Source organism: Cervus elaphus, chromosome 20 (genome assembly GCF_910594005.1).
Source record: "Cervus elaphus chromosome 20, mCerEla1.1, whole genome shotgun sequence".
Taxonomy (NCBI): domain Eukaryota; kingdom Metazoa; phylum Chordata; class Mammalia; order Artiodactyla; family Cervidae; genus Cervus; species Cervus elaphus.
Genome location: NC_057834.1, coordinates 101,764,521 through 101,784,954, shown reverse-complemented (window position 1 = coordinate 101,784,954; position 20,434 = coordinate 101,764,521). Strand labels below are relative to the sequence as shown.

The window sequence follows — 20,434 nt, the reverse complement described above, 5'->3', positions numbered from 1 at the left end:
GGGACACATAATTCCTGGTTACCAGGAGTTGTTCTGTGCATCACAGGACATCTAGGAGGATCCTGGCCTCCACCCACCATGCGCCAGTATCATTCTCCACCAAATTATAACAACCAAAATTGTCTCCAAACTTTGCCCAGCGCCCCCCGAGAGGCAAAATCACCAGTGGTCTCCGTTAAGTTGGGACATTTAAACCATGTCTGCACATTTTATTACAAAGACCTCAACAAGAATTATGTTGTGTTTTTTTTTTTAAATAGTGAAAATTCTTAACTCAGGGAGTTGAATTACAGGTGGGCATGTTAGTTTTTAAGACACACAGTTCCTCCTTTGAAAATGCTGAAATGAATTTGAGCAACCTATTATCATATTAAACATTACACTTGTACTCTTTTTCTGGTGTCTGGACATTTTCTAAACTTTATAGTGTGTACAATATTTAACAAGGTTGAGAACCTCAGTTATTTAATTGAAACTCTGAAAGTGCCCAAGTGTCACTGGTACAAAATCAAAATTTAAAAGCAACTTGAAAGGAATAAAAAGATATTCTGATTTGGCTCCATGTTCTCAGCTTGTAAGCTACTGGACTGTGTGCAATGCATGACCCAAAGGAGATGATTAGTTCTCCTCTAGTGTGCTGGTAATGAATAGCTCTACAAAACCAATTAACTATAATTCTATCAGTCATTTCATTTGGGTAACATTTTGTTTAAGGGGAAGAAAAACAACACTGTTTTCCTTGGAGATCTGTAATTAAGCTGTGATATTTGGTGGGGACAATTGAGGAAAAAGCAGTACGCTTAGCAATTTGCTTTTGCTATTCCCATATGAAAGTGTATTATAATATAGTGTTCTGTTCACAGCTGTTAAGAAAGACATTTGCCCATGTTAAAGGTATAACAGACCAAATACAAGTCCATTTCTAACTATATATGTTTTATTTTGTATGGATGTCTGCACTGTATAACTTCAGAGATTCTCCATTCACATGGAAGGCTGTGAATGGTGCCCCCTGGAGTTGTGTAACAGAAAATACTGATTATCATTTCCTTTCATGTATTTTCCTCCTTAAAAATCTGTGTGAATCCAGAACTAAGAATAGTGGCATTTTTTTCTTTCAGTCACTATTTTGCTCTGTAACTACTAACACCCACTGCCATGTCGACAATAATTTCAATAGGCTGTTTTCTCCACCCAGGGCATTTTTATGGATCAGTATTACTCTATCTGAATTTGAACACATGAGTAGTTCTTAATGTATCTTTATCTATTATAAGATAGAAGTTATTACTTTACCACAGATTAAATATCCTTCTGTGACTTTTGGGTATTTTGCAATTTTTATTTAACTTTACATAATGAAATAAGACTTGAATATGTTTTTGTTTTACCAGAAGTTTAATATAGGCAGCTTGTGACAAGTTAATGTATCGTTAAAAGTACAATTGGTTACTGTCCTGGTCTTTTGATTTATTTTGCTTACTCTTATCCCACAGCTAGCCAAAAAAATCCGAGAGAAGTTCAACCGTTACTTGGATGTGGTCAACCGGAATAAGCAAGTTGTAGAAGCATCCTACACAGCTCACCTGACCTCTCCCCTAACTGCGATTCAAGACTGCTGTACTATCCCACCTTCCATGATGGAGTAAGGCTTGGAATTTTTTGTTGCTTAAGCCAGGAATTGAACTGCCTTCCATTCATATTTAAAATACCTATTTGTTTATTGCAAAATATACTCCTATCTTAAATAAGCCCTTTACTTTTATATAGATAAGTAATTTTTAAAGAAGTGACTATATCCAGGAATTCCTAGCTCTTCCCTGCTCACCTTTTTGTCAAGCTGGAGTCTAGGTTCAAAAATATCAAATATTGAGTCCAGAGTTGACTAAGTCTAGAAACTTGCAAACATTTTTTCATGTGTTAACTAGTGGGTCATGAATAAGATAGTCTCACTGTTTGAGCTGATTTGCCTAAATTAAGGGAATGCCTTTTATCTTTGACACATGAGTAGCAAAAATTGCCACTTCATCCTTTTTAGTGTCCTTAAAACTACCAAGGTAGATGTGGCTTCAGATAATATTGAAACAGAATGGTTGAGGATATTTTTATCGGCATAGTGATATTTGTATCTGGTTGAGGATATTTTATTGATTGGCATATGTGTGTGTTAGTTGCTCAGTTGTGTCTGACTCTTTACAACCCCATAGACTGTAGCCCACCAGGCTTCTCTCCCCATGAAATTCTCCAGGCATGAACACTGGAGTGGGTAGTCATTCCCTTCTCCAGGGGATCTTCCCAACCCAAGGATCAAACCGGGGTCTCCTACATTGCATGCAGATTCTTTACCATCTGAGCCACCAGGGAAGCACAGTGATATTTATATTTGGAGGGGTATAGGGTTATATGATGCTGGAAATTGTTTGTATAGAAAAGAACACTTATTTCGAGGTACAAAGATTTTGACTTGGTCTCTAATTAGCTGTGTAACCATAATCTAGTTACTTAGTGTTCTATTTTTATACACAGTTTTCTATCAGTGGATAATAATCTTCATTATACCAAGTTAGAATTGACTATTTAGAATGACTAAAATAAGTTAACATACTCTAAAATTATGAGTGTAAAAGTTACCGTATCTAGTATGTATCACTCTTCTTTTTGCATAATAAGTGCTCTTAAAGCTATGCAAAGGATGGAAACAACACAATTCTTTTTTAGTTAAATGATGCTTTGCTTCCTACAAAGAAGTTTTTACTTATTATATTTTCTTGGTGGGCTATGTAGGTAACCGAGCATCCTCAGATCATTTTATTTCTCCATCTGTGTGATGTTAAGATGAGACTTTGTCTCTGGCTTACCTGTGTGCAACCTAGAGAAGCTCATACTAGCTGTTTACTAACCTAAATAGAAAGAATGTACATTTTGGAGTGAGACTCTCCAGATATGAATCTTAACTCTAGGAGTTGGTATTCAGGTGGTCTCAGATGACAACTTTAACTGAGCCTTTCTTCATCCCTAGAATGGAAATAATAATGGATATTTCACAGGATGTTGTGAACATTTTTTGAAATCATATAAGAAAGTACTTTGCAAATTGTAATGTTCTGAGCAAATATATACTTTCCTATCATAGTGACCATTTCATTTTTTATTAGGTTTGATCAAAGAAGATTTTTTTTTTTATAGTCAGGGCATCAGTAACTTAATGTTTTCAACAATTTGCCTCTAATCTAAAAATAAAATAAGAGTCCATTGGGCTTTAAACCAAAGGAAAAAAATCATTTCCTGACTGAGAAAAAAAAGATAGGATTGTAAGGGAGAAGTCCTTACAGCTAGAATTACACTTAAAACACTGGTTCTCCACTAAGATGATTTCCACTCCCCTTCACCCCCAGGGAGATTTGGCAGCATCTGGAAACATTGCCAGTTGTCACAGTTGGAAGGTGGAAATGGTTGCTCTTAGTGAGGAGAGGCCAGAGATGCTGTAATCATCCTACAATGCACGGGACAGTCCTCCAAAGACTTATCTGACTCTAAATGTCAATAGTGCAGAAGTTGCCTCAAAAGATGGGAGAGCTTCATGAAATTTCTAAGTGGAACATGGCTCTAGGTGAAACAAAAAGCTTGAATTGACTGATGTCTACCTGTAAATCTGCCCCATATGTCACCTTTCCATTTTTTTCCCACCTCATGAATTTCTATTAATGTTTCAACAAGCAGTGTAACCATTTGTCTCACTCCATAGCTTCCTATAACCTCTTTCCCCCCCCCTCCCTCTTTACCTTTGCCCCGGAAGAATTCATTGCTCCCTCATCTTTGTTCCCATAGTGAGTTTTCGTCACATTTATTACAGTGCAGAACTGAATGGATCACATGTTGTTAGTAGGTATGCCTCCCCTGCTGTTCTGGGCACGGATTACAGCTCAGCCATTTTCATCCCAGTGCCTCTCAATTGTGTTTGATTACTATGTGCTGGAATCTGAAATGACTTGAATATGGGGATGAGTTAAGGGTTAAGAAATTAAACTAGTATTGAGTGGGACCAAATACTGAACATAATTAAATAGTGAGGGCAAACTGTGACACAGCAGAGAGGTGCTGTGGTTCCTCAAAGCAGAGAAGTATACCAGATGGATGGCTTCACAAAGGATTCTGTGTGCAACTTGGGGAATTCCTTTTCCATCCAGTGGTTAGGACTCCACACTTCCATTTCCAGGGCCACAGGTTTGACCCCTGCTAAGGAAACTAAGACCCCTGCAAGCTGCATGGAATGGGGAAAAGAGGTGTCCCTCTTGGATCTAGGGATTATCATACTAAATAAAGTAAGTTAGAGAAAGACAAATACTACACAATAGCACTTATACAATGGAATCTAAAAAAATGGTGCAAATGAATTTATTTATAAAACAAATACACTCACAGTCATAGAAGACAAACTTATGGTTACCAAAGGGGAATGGGAGAAAGGGATAAACTTGGAGTATGGAATTAAGAGATGCTACCATGTATAAAATAAACAGCAAGAATTTACTGTATAGCATAATATCTTTTAATAGCCTGTATAATGGAAAAGAATCACAAAAAAAGACATATCTGAATCACTTTGTACACTTGAAATTAACACAATATTGTGAATCAGCTATACTTCAATTTTCTTTTTTAAAAAATGTGCATCTTGTTTGATCTAGTCATTTGGAGGAATATTTCAAGGGATAATGACATGATTGTAAAGATAGATTTGTTTAAAAAGTCATTGTAGTGTCATTTAGAATAGAGAATATTTAACAATATTCTCAATTTCTATAATAGATTAGTTAAGGAAATTATATCCCATTCATAAAAGTGATAACTTAAGATGTAACCATGCCATAGAAGAGAATTTTCTGCTTTGTGAAAATGGCAATACATGCTTATACACATGTATACTTTGAAGGTTTAGAAAGACTTACATCAGAATGTTTTGGAGTAAAGACAGTGATTTACATTTTGAATATGCTGAGATAAGGGTTGAAGTCTGAAATGCAGGTCACCCAGACGTTAGGCAATAACCAGTGATCTGCCTTTAAGTGAATATAATAAAATATTATAAAGTGTAGTTTCTGCCCTCCAGGAATCTCTCCTTTAGTTCAGTTTGACATCTAAGAGACTTGAATTACACTCCTGATATGCTGGGTAAGCAGGTTAGCACTCCTCTAAATGCTGAACTTGTGATGAATGCAGAATGGAAACCCTGTGGAGCTGCAATGCAGTCTTCTCTCCTTGCTAGGAGTAGTTGACAGAGCCAAGAACTGCCATTTGGGGTGAATTTTGTACAACCAGAGCAGTTCTCATGATAAAGCTGAGCAATCAGAAGATATATGGATGACAAAAAACATGTTCCCTCTAGCGACATCTTAAACAAAGATCTGATCACAACCGTCTGCAGCTGAAAATGGCAAGTGACAACTACCCTTCTCTTAGAGTCTTCTTGGCTTAGCAAAAGCCTCTCTTCCCAGAGAATGTATGTAGGAATTTTTGCAGTGAACACTGAGCTAATGCTTTTCTAGCCATTGACTAATCACAAACACTTATTAAAATTAAAAGGGCCTCTTACCTTTTTAATGAAGGTTCAAATATGGGAAGAGTTAATAGTAAGTTATTGCTGTAAACCAGGGTAGAAATCCTTAGTTGCCCCTTTTCCAGTTTCTCATAAAATGCTTTAATCTGTGTTTTCTAACTGTTGTGTTATCCTACTGAGGACATTTTCAGTTCTCTTTCTTATATTTCTTTTTTTTTTTTTTTCTTTTCTTTTCTTTTTTTTTTTTTTCTTTCTTATATTTCAATCCTTCTGAAAAAGTCTACATTAAATGCAGATAGGAAGAACTGACAGTCTTGGGAAGCAATTTAAGAACATGACTAAAAACAGTTTATATTATCCTCTATGTCATGATAATGTTTTTTCTCTTATGGAAATAACATAAAATTTCTTTTTAAAATAAATACACCTAAATTTTAAAATGCATTAATTTAAATGAAAATATTAAGTGAATGTAATCTTAAAGATGATTGACATAATAACTACTGAAGTTAATGAGAACTGGTCTGAAGATTGTTGAGAAAAATCCTTCTAAATTGTAAGATTTTACCATTCTATAAGGCAAACTCTTTATACCCATGAACTGGCCACATGCATATATGATAATATTGCCATTACAATAAATATAAGCAACTGGACTTGAAATAAGGGATTGTTAGTTTTACATCTGGATCTCAGCATTCAAAAAACTAAGATCATGGCATGCAATCCCATCACTTCATGACAAATAGGTGGGGAAACAGTGGAAGCAGGCAGATTTAATTTTCTTGGGCTCCAAATCACTGCAGATGGTGACAGTAGCCATGAAATTAAAAGACACATACTCCCTAAAAGAAAACATATGAGAAACCTAGACAGTGTATTAGAAAGCAGACACATCACTTTGCTGGCAAGGTCCATATAGTCAAAGCTATGGTTTTTCCAGTAGTCATGTATGGATGTGAGAGTTGGACCATAAAGAAAGCTGAGCTCCAAAGAATTGATGTTTTCAAACTGTGGTGCTGGAGGAGACTCCGACAGAGGACGAGATGGTTGGATGGCAACACTGACTCAATGGACATGAGTTTGAGCAAGCTCCAGGGGACAGTGAAGGACAGGGAAGCCTGGCGTGATGCAGTTCGTGGGGTTGCAAAGAGTCAGACATAAACAACATTCTTAAATATTTAGGCCCTGTAAACATTTTTAAAAATGTAACACTGACCCAAGAGTGCTTGAGGTATTTATTACTAACACTGTGTCTGTAGCCCATTGACCTTGCTTCTCCAATTTTATTAAAGACAAGTTAGTTACCTGGTCAATATTTTTATGATTGATTTTTATCTAATTACTAATTTTTATTTTTTAGGCCTAGAATTTTATTTTTACTGATGTATAATCCATATATGATTTTTGTCACTAAAACTTGATAATGGTTTTTCTTTCTTTTTTTTTTTTTTTCTTTTGATCACACCATGGGACACATGGGCTGTTAGTTCCCTGCCAGGGATCAAAGCCATGCCCCCCTGCAGTGGGAATGCAGAGTCTTAACCACTGGACCACCAGGAAGTCTGGTGATAATGCATATTTTTTTAAAAAATAAGATAAAATGCCCAGTTCTGAAGAGAGAGAATATTCTCTTATAGAATATTCTGCAGAATACACCCTGAAGGTTATACTATGATGACTACAGACAGAACCTGCAAAGCAGCAGAAAATTGATTTTTCAGATGATTTTGATACTTTCCTTCTTAGACTGGTCAACTTTTCTTACTCAGGAGTCCTGGAAATTAATTATTTTGTACAGAGTCCTGTATAGTGATTTGATATTCCATCAATATTTATTGAACGAATGATCTGAAGAATTAATATTCTCTAATGCCGGGGGGTGAGGGGGAAACAGGCTATGACTTAATCTACAGCAAATGCATTTTCAATGGTATTACTGTAACAACATAATTTTGAGAATGAGTTTGTTTACTCATATAATTTAATTAACAGCTCCCTTTGTGTTTTAGAGGGTTAAGTGATGAGGGCCCATAAGATCCTGGGCTCCCTTGCAAAGATTACACAGATGCACAAACATATCATAATGCTCATGACTATATCTCACCTACAGATGTGTTTTCCTTGGCCCCACAGGATGTTTTAAAGATTTTTTAATTTAAGTTTTTTAATTTGTTGGCAACATTTTAACTTTGGGGGAATTATCAAATTTCTGTTCTCTCTAAATTCAGAAGATCTGACAATGGTGAGTCCATATTCCCCTGGGCAATAGTCAGCTCCTGTGAAGAGCAGCTCCCTTTAAAGACAGGGTCTGTATTCTCCCCTTCACCACAGTCTTCACTACTCCCTATTGCTTCACACCCAACCCATTCCCCTAACTTTCATGACTTACTTGGCCCACATTAGCATGTGATTGCAACTCCCAATCTGAGAAGACTATATAATGTTAATAAATTTTATAAATGTCTTATCCATGTGCATTCCCTGATATGCCATCTTAAACATACATGTTTGTTCTGTCACATTTATAATCAGTTTTTACATATACCAAAAATATCTATTTCTGAAACCTGCCACCGAGATGGGAATGTGCTGTGCACATCTGAAGCTGTTGTTCAGTCAACTAACCCTTGATTTTTTTTTATAAGCCAGTCAATAATCTTGTCTTTGACATCTTTTAATTCCATTTTTCTCCTCCTCCCTTCCTCAGTTTCTTCTGTAGGTGTTCCTGTCTGGTGGTGTTCTTATTTTTTATTTTCAATGTCTTTATTTAAGAAGACTGGAAGAGTGCAATGGGTAAACCAGGGAGGAAACACTGGGAAGATGAATTCAGATTTTTATTCTTTTTTGTGTCTCCAAGTAGAAGTCAGTTCTCTTATCCTCACTCAGTTAATGTTGGCTAACTGAATAGTTATTGTGGGAATAGGCATTAAGGCATTTGTATGTTCACATTTTAAGTTCTTCAAGTATTGTTGACATCATGGGAACCAGAAATAAGTTACTCAGAGAGTTATTTTTAATTTTGATGATTCACATGTTGACTCAGAATGTTCAGATTCCTGTATTACTCTCCTTAGGATCCTCTAGGGACTTCAGAGCATCAGATCACAGTTTATGATTGCTTTTATTTATTTGTTTTTTATTGAAGGATAATTGCTTTACAGAATTTTGTTGTGTTCTGTCAAGCCTCAACATGAATCAGCCATAGGTATACGTATGTTCCCTCCCTTTTGAACCTCCCTCCCATCTCCGTCCCCATCCACCCCTCTAGGTTGATACAGAGCCCCTGTTTGAGTTTCCTTAGACATACAGCACATTCCCATTGGGTATCTATCTTACACATGGTAATGTAAGTTTCTATGTTACTCTCTCATACATCTCACCCTCTCGTCCCCTCTCCCCATGTCCACAAGTCTATTTTCTATGTCTGTTTCTCCATTGCTGCCTTGTAAGTAAATTCTTCAGTACCATTTTTCTAGCTTCTGTATATATGCATTAGAATATGATATTTATCTTTCTCTTTCTGACTTATTTCACTCTGTATGATAGGTTCTAGGTTCATCCACCTCATTAGAACTGACTCAAAGATATTCCTTTTTATGGCTGAGTAATATTCCATTGTGTATATGTGCCACAACTTCCTTATCCATTCATCTGTCTATGGACATCTAGGTTGCTTCCATGTTCGAGCTATTGTAAATAGTGCTGCAGTGAACAATGGGATACATGTGTCTTTTTCCATTTTGGTTTCCTCAGGGTATATGCCTAGGAGTGGGATTGCTGGGTCATATGGTGGTTTTTTTCCTAGTTTTTTAAGGAATCTCCATATCGTCTTCCATTTGCTTTTTTTTAAACTGAACTGAAACATGAGCTTTGTTTCATTTTGAAAAGGAGGTGAGCCTCTTTTTTTTTCATTTTTAAATCAATTCAGCCTCTACCATGGTAGCAAAAAATATCTTAAGTGGTAAAGATATTTTCCCTTTCATTTTCAATTTAGCTGAGATATAGATTATATCAAAGGAATATGGTCTTAAGACCAAATGTCCATCTCCTCTACCTGTTTGCTGTGTGAGCTTAGAAAATTCACCTGACCTTTTTAGTCCTTAGATTCATCAACTGTAAGCTAAGCAGTTTGAACTATACTCCAGAGCCAATGCTCAAGGTTCATTATGGACAACTTTTCCTGCTGCCCAAATTTGTAAATTCTAGATCTTCATGCTTTTGAGAGCTATCTGAGCTATCTGGGGAGGGGTGGGGGGTGGGAAAGATGATATTATGCAACAGGACCTACAAAGGTTACATTACTCATTCATTAATTTAAAAAAATAAACATTTATGTAGGTCAGGAAGCAACCATTAGTACTTGACATGGAACAACAGACTGGTTCCAAATAGGAAAAGGAGTATGTCAAGGCTGTATATTGTCACCCTGCTTATTTAACTTATATACAGAGTACATCATGCGAAATGCTGGGCTGGATGAAGCACAAGCTGGAATCAAGATTGCCAGGAGAAATATCAGTAACCTCAGATATGCAGATGACACCACCCTTGTGGCAGAAAGCAAAGAATTAAAGAGCCTCTTGATGAAAGTGAAAGAGGAGAGTGAAAAAGTTGGCTTAAAGCTCAACATTCAGAAAACTAAGATCATGGCATCCGGTCCCATCACTTCATGGCAAATAGATGGGGAAACAGTGTCAGACTTTATTTTTCTGGGCTCCAAAATCACTGCAGAGGTGACTGCAGCCATGAAATTAAAAGATGCTTACTCCTTGGAAGGAAAGTTATGACCCACCTAGATGGCATATTAAAGAGCAGAGACATTGCTTTTCCAACAAAGGTCCATCTAGTCAAGGCTGTGGTTTTTCCAGTAATCATGTATGGATGTGAGAGTTAGACTAGAAAGAAAGCTGAGTGCTGAAGAATTGATGCTTTTGAACTGTGATGTTGGAGAAGACTTTTGAAAGTCCTTTGGGCTGCAAGGAGACCCAACCAGTACATCCTAAAGGAGATCCATCCTCAGTGTCCATTGGAAGGACTGATGTTGAAGCTGAACTCCAATACTTTGGCCACCTGATGTGAAGAACTTACTCATTTGAAAAGATCCTGATGCTGGGAGAGATTGAAGGTGGGAGGAGAAGGGGACGACAGAGAATGAGATGGTTGGATGGCATCACTGACTCAATGGACATGAGTTTGAGCAGCAAGCTTCGTGTGTTGGTGATGGACGGGGAAGCCTGGCGTGTCCATGGGGTCGCAAAGAGTCATACACAACTGAGCAACTGAACTGAACTTAAACATTTATAAGACGGTTTTTGGAAGAAGCATTTCAGCTGAGTCTTGGTGTGGGAAAAGAATGTTCACATATAGGGGTATGGAGGGAGAGCTTTCCAGGAGAGGAAGGTCAATTTAAAGAAAACCCCACAGAAGGAATTGGCCAGGAGCACTGATGAGGATCTTGTGTTGGGAAAAGTGATGGAAAAGGCAGCTGAGAAGTTGAATTAATATCAGATCATAGAGAACCTCAGATACTAGACTGAATAACTGAACTTTATCAGGAGACTTTAAGCTTTGTAAATGAAATGAAGGACAATTCATCTCTTGCTGCCGTGTGTCTTTAACACAGTCGGGCTTCCCAGGTGGCTCAGTGATAAAGAACCCACCTGCCAATGTAGGAGACACAAGAGACATGGATTCGATCCCTGGGTCAGGAAGATCCCCTGGAGGAGGAAATGGCAACCCACTCCAGTATTCTTTCTGGGAGAATCCCATAGCCAGAGGTGCCTGGCAGGCTACAGTCTATAGGGTCGCGAAGAGTCAGATGTGACTGAGCGTCTGAGTACCGTAGTGTAGACACTAAGTAAATACTAGTTGTTTGAGTGAGAGAATTTAACATTTTAGAGAAGAAGTGAAATGATGATCCTCTTTAAGGAGATTTTACTTGTTTGCCATGTAATAACCCGAAGACCTAGTCTGATTTCATTTACGTAGGCCAAGAACAAGAGGGGCCTGAACTTGTCTGTTGGTATTGGCTGTGAAGGAATTGAAGGTAGCTAAGATTGATTCTGGGTAATTGTAAGAGTGGCTGATACCAGGTTCTAAGTTATATTTCTATTCTTTGTGCCCTTACAGGGACCCTGTAACAAGGTTCAGGGACCCTGTCAGCTTTGTATTCAGTACCTGGCTTGAACAGGTCCTTAATATATATTTGTGGAGAGAGTTCATGCGTGGTAAGAAACCTGAGCTGGTCTTTAGTTTGAGTATAGGTAGTGATGATGATGTCAGAATTACTGAGATACTTTAACTCTAGGCAGAAATTCAAGTACTTTTATCCCCCTTCATGGTAGTCATCAATTTCACTTGAGTATTATTCCATTGTGCTAAGCTCTGATGGGAAACTTAAGTTGCTATTGACTCAGTTATCCCAGTTATTAGTTAATTGAACTGATAATAATAATAGACATGAATAGTTATTATAACAATACCGATAAATTGCATATGGAGTGAGTTTAAGCACAGAAAATATCTGTGTATGTATCACTTTCAACTCAACTTGTCTGTGTCATGTTCAAAGCAGTTAAGGTGCCAGACATTGACTTAGACACTAGGTAAAGATGAACAAAATAGTTTGTACCTTTAGGAGCTTAGAGGATGCAGAGTAAACTAAGTAGGCTATGTCAAGTGTCACAAAAAAACCCGAAGACTCTTTTGAAGAAAGGGTGATTATGAATAGAGGTCTCTGTAGTTTGGTTGAAGAGTGGTAGTTGAGGTCTTCAAGAGTGGAATTCTTGCAGCCAGATCTAGAAGGATGCTTCAGACCAGAAAACAGCAAAGCATCATAAAGCAATCAATAACTTGAGAGGGGAAGATACTGCTAAAATAGCCAACAAGGGATGTAATGTGGTGAGCTCAGAATCCTTGATCTACTGGACAGATTTCCATCTGTAAACAGATTCAAAGCAAAGAAAGGCTGTGATCAGGTCTGAAATTTGGGCAGATTAAATCATTGGCAAGTGAAGGATAAATTTTGGTGGAGAGACTAGTTGCTTGTCATGTTGAGCCATTCTGATAATCTAGGAGAAAAGTGGTAATTCCTGGAGGAAAGACTGTAGGAAAACAAAAGATGTCCTGGGTGGTGGGTGGGTTACATAGAATATTACCTGTAGACAGGAAGTATAGGGCTTCCCTGGTGGCTCAGAATTCACCTGCCAATGCAGGAAACACAGGTTCTATCCCTGGATCAGGAAGATGCCCTGAAGCAGGGAATAGCAACCCACTCCAGTATTATCTGGAAAATTTCATGGAAGAGGGGCCTGGTGGGCTATAGTCCATGGGGTCACAAAAGAGTTGGATATGACTTAACCCCTAGATTTTATTGGAGATTTGGGCTGGAAGGAAGACTTTTAAAGATTATTCTAAATTTTAGATTGAACATCTCAGAGAGGAAGAATCTGTTAACCAACAAATGAAAATGAGCAAAAGGTATTTAGGAGGAAGATTTATTTAGTATGAACATGCTGATTTTTAAAGGTACACCTGGATCATTCTTGGGAGAGGTTTGGCAAGAAGTTGAGTTTAGCCTGTAGCATCACTTTATTTTCATCCCACAGATATTTTCACCCCCACAACTATGTTATATGCATGACATTTCCGAAGAGAGGACCAATTGCAAATGTATAGTTTTAATGTTGTGCTGATACACAGTTGCATTTGAAGTTTCTAGGCATAACAGCTGACCCGTGTGTGGGCAAATCCTATTTTTTTCCAGTCATATTTTAAGGTGTTGCACATGAAACAATAATAAAAATGTCTAACCCTATGTACATCTTATTTTTTGTTATTACTCTTCACAGCACTGTGAGTTAGCCAGGAGCTCTTGCTGTAATGGTTTTGTTCTTTTATTCTTTGTGTAACACAACGTCCAATAAAGTGACAAGCATGGTTCTTGACACAAGTTTAATTTTATCAAAGGTTCTGTTCTTTTCCCAGAAAGGTGTATTTGTAGTTTAGCCCTCAAAGTACTGAATGACGAATCTCAGTCTTTCAAGTGTTCTCTCTGTCTTATCTCACATTTCATCTCTAGTCCACTTAAAAATTATTATTACCTGCAGGCTGGTAAAATGTTACAGATACAGTCTTTAGGGATATTGTTACCAGAAGGACTTGAGTCTAGTTAAAAATTCAACAAGGATTTTGCAGAACGCTTTACATTTCAGAAGGTTGATTCAGTTACAATATTTAACTTATGTAAAAGAGTTACATATGTTTAAACTTCAGTTAAATACTTTCTTCTGTAAACATTATTTTACTTAAATTACATTCTTCCTATGATCTTTAAGACAGCCTGGTGGGGCATAATCCTCCTCCTCCTCCTTTTTGCACGTGAGGATGAAGGCTCAGAGCGGTTGTGTCAAGACTCAGGGCAGCTGGGTGTAGAACCTAGATTTCCTGATTCCAAACCATTTTTTCTTTTAATGGTAAACTATTTTGATCAGTAGTAAAATTGAAATGGCTTATCTGCCAACTGAAATGCTGAACTATGTATTCCTTCTCAGAATTTCCCTTGAGGCTATTTTATGACCCTCTGAAGTTTCTAAATTGGCTGAATGTGAAGCTTCCACAGTCTGTTTAGTTTATTTAGTCTTTTTTTTTCTAAGTTTTTTATTTTTTTAATTGAAGAATAATTGCTTTACAGAATCCTGTTGTTTTCTTGCAAATATCAACATGAATCAGCCACAGGTATAACATGTGTTCCCTCCCATCTCCCTCCCTACCCCACAATTCTAGGTTGTTACAGAGCCTCTGTTTGAGTTCCCTGATACGGCAAATTCCAATTGTATTTCTCAGTCTTAAAACTACGTTCCTGCAGTAGTTTGTGTTATTTACCTCTGTGTGTGTGTATGTGTGTGTGTGTGTGTGTAGATAAGTATCTGGATCTTTAGGACTTTTGATGAGCACCCTCATAGCAGAAAACGCCTGTATTTAGGTCTGCTGATTCAGTCCTGCTTTCTGAATTTTCTTATGTAACCTTCACTGGAGGAAGGACAGGAGACCTGCCACATTACTTGGAATACTGATTTTCATCAGTGGCCTTTTATGGATTTTAGAGAGAGTTGGTCTTGAAATTTTTCTCCTTTCTTTCTATTTATCTGTCTGCCTGCCTGTCTATCTGATCTCTAAATGAAACTGCCTAGTATATTATGCCCCGCTCTTAGAAATATACCCTGTTATCACAGAGGCATTCCCTTGAAGTCTTCATCTGTTTTTGTTGTGCAAAAATACCAAAATGTATGAAAGAGGGTCAAGATTTAAAAATCACTGTGTCTGTAATCTTTCTTGGAGACTCGACTGGTCTGGTATGATGTGGACCCAGCTGTCTTCCAACTCACAGCTTTATTAGTTTTTGAATACTGGGTCAGTAATGCCTTTTGAGGACACATGAGCCGTAAGTATTCCACATCTTATGTTTCATGTTCCTTCTTCAGAACGGAGATCTGGAGAAGCCTTGTCTCACTCCAACACGAATGTGCCTGACAGATTTGAACCAGTTCATCTCCACAGTCATCTGCTAACTGAAGTTCTTAGTGCTTCTCTTTGATGTCTGTGTCATACCACTCACAGTTGTCTGCTATTTACTAAGTACCCAGTGTATGTGTGGGAAGAAAACATACGATTTACAAGCTCTTGACTCTAGTCCTGGCAAGTCTCAGCCTCTTCGGTTTTCTGCGTTTTGTCATTCAGCATTTACTACAGTTGTACTCTTCACAGGCAAACTCTGGGCTAGGTTCTAGGGATAAACATGGGAAAGGGTCTCTCTCTTTACAAGGGAGAAAGTATATAAATAAACAACTGTAACATGTGCGAAACCTCGTTAGAGGTCAAGTGGTAGGGTGGACGGGGGCTACAGAATGGCACAAAGGGAGCCTGTGGATTCCTCTGCCCAGCTGTCTGTTTTCTCCATTATTTTTCCAGATACCTTTCTTTCTTCTTCTTCGTGCATTCCTGCCCAAACCTGGTAACAAGAAAGTTAAAGGATAAATGTTTAATGTGGTTGTGGATCCACTTCCAGTTCCCCTAGGTGTCACCTTTGCCTCCAAGTTTGTGTGAGAAAGCAATTTAAATGGAATTCTAGAAGCAAAACACAGATCACAGCAGGGCTTTCTGCCAGCGATCTGCTGTGGGGAGTTGAGGGTGTGGAATGGTGGAAAAGAAATGTGACTGGTTTGTATGATACTTAGATTCTCACACTAGAGAGATGCTTGATTGCTCTAAGCCTTACCTTCCAAGGGCATTCGAAACCAGCCTTGTTTCCACTCTGGCTGGGTTGCTGAACCCTGAAGATTTAATCCTTATTACTGATAAGAACAGAAAGAATGTGACTTATCTCTTCAATCTCTGCAAAGATGGAAGGAAAAACCATTTCTCGGAACATGATTACACGTTATTTGACAGCTTTCCAGTTTGCCCATTAATTTAGGTGTTTGAATAAGTAAACTCCATTGGGGGGAGTTGAGTATCATTTACTTTATAAATGTGATAGTTCCTTTTTGAAGTGACCCCACTCTTACCCCTTCCTCCACCATTCAAACAGAGTTTAAATATTTGCCAGGGCAGATGTTTGATTTTTATCTTAGCTCTTTCTTTGTTTAACTTTATTCTCATGGGTGGTTAAGTGGAAGATAAGGGGGTTCTTGTTTAATTCTTTTCAACTGGTGTTGCTCAAATATTTGGAGAGCAGACACTTCCCAGAAAGAATGAGTGGGAACCTGGTTGAATGGAGGTGAAATGAAATGTCTCCCTGTCATATCTGAGTAAACCAGGAACTGTTGGGCTGTTACTCAGATGCTTTTTGGTGTCCAGATCTCCTTTTTTTAAGATTTTTTTTTTTAATGGGAACCTTTTTTTAAAGTACTTATTGAATTTGTAACAGTCCTATTTCTGTTTTATGTTTTGATTTTTTGGGCCACGAGGCATGTGGGATCTTAGCTCCCCAACCAGGGATCAAACCTGCACCCTCCCATATTGAAAGGTGAAGTCTTAACTACTGGTGTATTTAGTCCCTCGGTGATGTCCAGCTCTTTGCGACTCCATAGACTGTAGCCCGCCAGGCTCCTCTGACAATGGGGATTCTTTGAGCAAGAATACTGGAGTGGGTTGCCATGTCCTCCTTCAGACAATCTTCCCAACCCAGGGATCAAACCTGGGTCCCCCACATTGCAGGTGGATTCTTTACCTACTGAGCCACCAGGGAAACCTTAACCACTGGACCTCCAGGGAGATCCTTCTGGACCTCCTTTCAAAGTCTGCTGTAGCTGCTGGGCTTTGCCATCTTTGCTTCCCCCACCACACCGCCCAAAAAAAAGAAAAAAAAAATGTGTGCTGCTCTTAAAATGGAACTTGGTGATTTGGTGACACCCAGCAGCAAGGGTCTGCCTTGGGCTGGGAGATCCATCACAAGCCTCAGAGCATTTGTTCCACGCCAGCTTCTGAGCCCACACCAGGTTTTGCTTCCTCAAGAAATGGTGTGTATCTGTGGTGGTCTTTTAAAAAAAAAGAAACACTCGTGTGCCTGTCTCTAGCAGTGATTAAAAACAAGGAAACAGGTTAAAAAAAAATTCCCTACCCCATTAGCTGTCATCATATTGGCTTTATTTATGGACTCAACTATCAGTGTAAGCCTTGCTCTTCTGAGATATCCACAGGGATTTGCTTTTTAAATTATTACCTTTAAAATGTGCCCGTGAACAATACCACATTTCAGCAGCACCCTTGGAACTCACACTGTGGGTGTGGTTTTTCTGTGCTACATGATAAATTGGCCAGACTTTGCCTGGAAATGTTGAGGAAAACCCAGGGTTTTAAGTGATTTGCCTGGCAAATCACCTTCCATAGGAAATTTAAACAAAGACCAAGAAAGAGATTCCGGAAGTAAACCCCAACTGGTGTATGTCTTTCTCTCTTTTGTATCTTTTCCTTTCTAAACTGGGACTCCACTGAAAAGTTGATTTACACTGTGAACCGAGGCTGAATGAAATCCAATTGGAACTCACTTGAACACTGTTTTGATGTAAGATTCAAAGCTTCTGCAAATTTATTTTATCTTCTACATTTGCTGATCTCCTGCTTGTAAATCCTGTTGAAGGAGAATAAAAATGACTGCAGCCTGATGGGAATTAAATGTCTGAAGTTCAAAGCAGTTTGCACATCAGAGCAAACGTCAATCAAATGAACATCTTGCAAGCCAGGCAGGGAGTGAATTTCTCCATGGGGAAGAGATCAAAGTGGGAGTCACAGTTCTGTTTTCTCCCTCGGGATGCAGTTTCGATCAGTTGTTCATGAAAGTAAATCCAGAAGGAAGTTTTTTCTTTTTTTTTTTTTTAACTTGAGGGGGTAGGAAAGATGGAGTTATTTCTCTTGAAACTAAATTTCAGGCCCTGGTTTTATCTTATGAAAATAAATACAGAAAGCAGTCATAATCCAATATCTCTCCTTTTTAGAGAGAAAGTCTACAGGAGATTTATATAGGATTATTCTCTTATTGTTATGACTTTTTTAGAGGATATATGCAAAGATAAGTTGAGTTGCCTGCTTATTTCATATGAAAATCTATAATTTTATCAGTTCTTGACCTTATAAAACCTGAAATTTTATAAATGTGACTGGCAGCTTATATATTTCTCAATGAAAAATCTTTTAGGTAACCCTTAAGAGTAACTGACGTGTTTTTATAATGGTTTAGAAGCATGAACTTTGCATTTCTCACAGTCTCCAAATCAGGGTAAACAGTACATTTCTTCTTAGAAATCATCTTTTCTAAAAGGCACGTGTGCATTAAATGTACTCTCATTTTAGGCAAGGCAGCTGTTCCACTGAGGCCTGGAGATAACTCAGGTAACTGGGATGGCGCTAAGCAAGTTTTACTGGGTTGGCCAAAAAGTTTGCTCAGAGTTTTCCGTAAGAATTGATGGGTGTTTGGAGTTCAAAAGAGAAGTGAGCATTAGTGTGTGTGGCTGAGTAGAAGGGGAGAGATAATCACAGGGGTTTTGCTCATGAAATTACTTCTCCCAACTGACTCACCCGCTCGGAAACACACCATGCTCATGCATCTCTTAAGCCCCCTGTTGACACCTGCTCCCATACCTGGCTGCTCAGCAGCAACGTCAGCAGCCATAGAAACAGGGTGAGGTTTGTTTCTGCAGGTTTCGTGTTAATTCGCCTGGGAAGTGGATGCTCCTCACGTGTGAGGGAACTCAAGACAATTGAGAGGTTGTACAACCATGGCCACTTAGAGAATTCCATGGACCATGAGGCAGGAGAAAGGAGAGTGGTTGTCTTGTCCTTGAATCCTTTAAGTATCAGAATGTTGGCACTTGAAGGAAATAAATTAATTTAAAACCACCAGTATTCACTATGTGTAGATTACCCAGGGAGCAAGAATTGCATTTTGTTTCATCCTTTCCTAGTAAACAAGTCTGTGAGCTAACTAGAGGAGAGGTCATATTGCCCTCTGGCTGAGGTTCTCCTGCAAAGTGGTTCTTTAATTCTCAAACAGCAGGGTGGATTTCTTCAGAAAATGAATGTCTTCAGGTATTTGACGTGCTTTTTGGGATCAGGTTTGATCTCTGGAAGGCTGTGTGTTTATACTTTACCAACTGGGGCTTCTCTGACCCTGTTTTATGGTTTTATGCCTTGTTCACATTTGTGGCCGTTGTCCATTATGTTATTTAGCAGCCACCTGAAATTCACTGTCCCATGGAGAATTTTTCAGAATTTGGTGAAATTTCCTCTGTTTGTTCTCCTATTTCTATCTTATCTTTGGTGTACATAGCCATTTGTTTAAGTCATCAGATTACCTGAATGCCAGGTTCTTTCTCCCAGAGAATGTTAACACCAGGAAAAGGAGAAAAATTGCTATGAGCTGTGTCTCTTCTCTGTGTGGAGAATGGACATGCTCACTCTTTCCATCTGGAACTTATAGCCGCCTCTGCTGCCCTGAAACCTCTCAGATTTCAGAAACCTTTCAAATTCAGATTTGAATGGAAAGGGACCTTGAGGCTTTTCTGGAGTGCAATAGTAAAAGTAACCCTAAAGTGGACCATTCCAAAGTTATGCCAGTGGTGAACATTTTAAAAATCCAAGTTATCTACAATTGATAGAGAATAGCTGCCTTTAATATTATATCCTCTCCATCTTCCTCATCTTTGTCCATAGAGTTCTTTCTCTGCAGCTATCCATTGTGAGTCTTATGCTTAGCAACTGTCATTTCCTATTGAGTAAAAAGCAAAGATTTCCCCTAAGCCCCACAAGCCTTTAGAATAATCCTTTTCTTTGAGAGAACTGAATCGTACTTCAGTTGTTTTAGATAATGCTAATGACAATTTATTGATTTTATTGAGATACAGTATAATGTATTCATTATGAAGGAGAGCTTGAATATATGTTCATATCTTGATCCTGTTACTTCCCAACTGTGAAGCTTGGACTTCTTAATTAACATTTCTGTGCCTTAGTTTCTTGGTCTTCAAATGAAATAATAGTAGTATTTCTCTCAGGTTTGTAATGATTAGGTGAATTGATCTTTGTAAAACACTTGGAATGTTCTTGATACAATGTAACATGGGAGCTGTTAACTGTTACCATTACTAATACACCTAATATTCATTATTATTATTTATTAAATGTTTACTATGTACAAGGCTCTTCAGAGCTATTTTCTGGTTACAAAATAGATATAATTTTTATCACCATCTTACAGATGAGAAAAATGGGGCTTCAAACATGTAAGTTCTATGCAAGAGTTAGCAATAAGCCTTTTAAACCCAAACTCCAGTTCAGGTCTGTGTACGTCTGAGGGCATGCTCCCGACCATGACACAGC

At 38.2% G+C, this 20,434-nt stretch overlaps 1 protein-coding gene across 1 annotated transcript in view; it reads left to right on the top strand.

The window, feature by feature from the left end:
- CACHD1 (cache domain containing 1) overlaps positions 1-20,434 on the top strand; it is a 231,714-nt gene that overhangs the window by 124,167 nt on the left and 87,113 nt on the right. Inside the window, exon 3 of the mRNA XM_043878816.1 lies at positions 1,497-1,645. Coding sequence (XP_043734751.1) covers positions 1,497-1,645 — 149 coding nt within the window. The remainder of the gene's footprint in view (positions 1-1,496; positions 1,646-20,434) is intronic.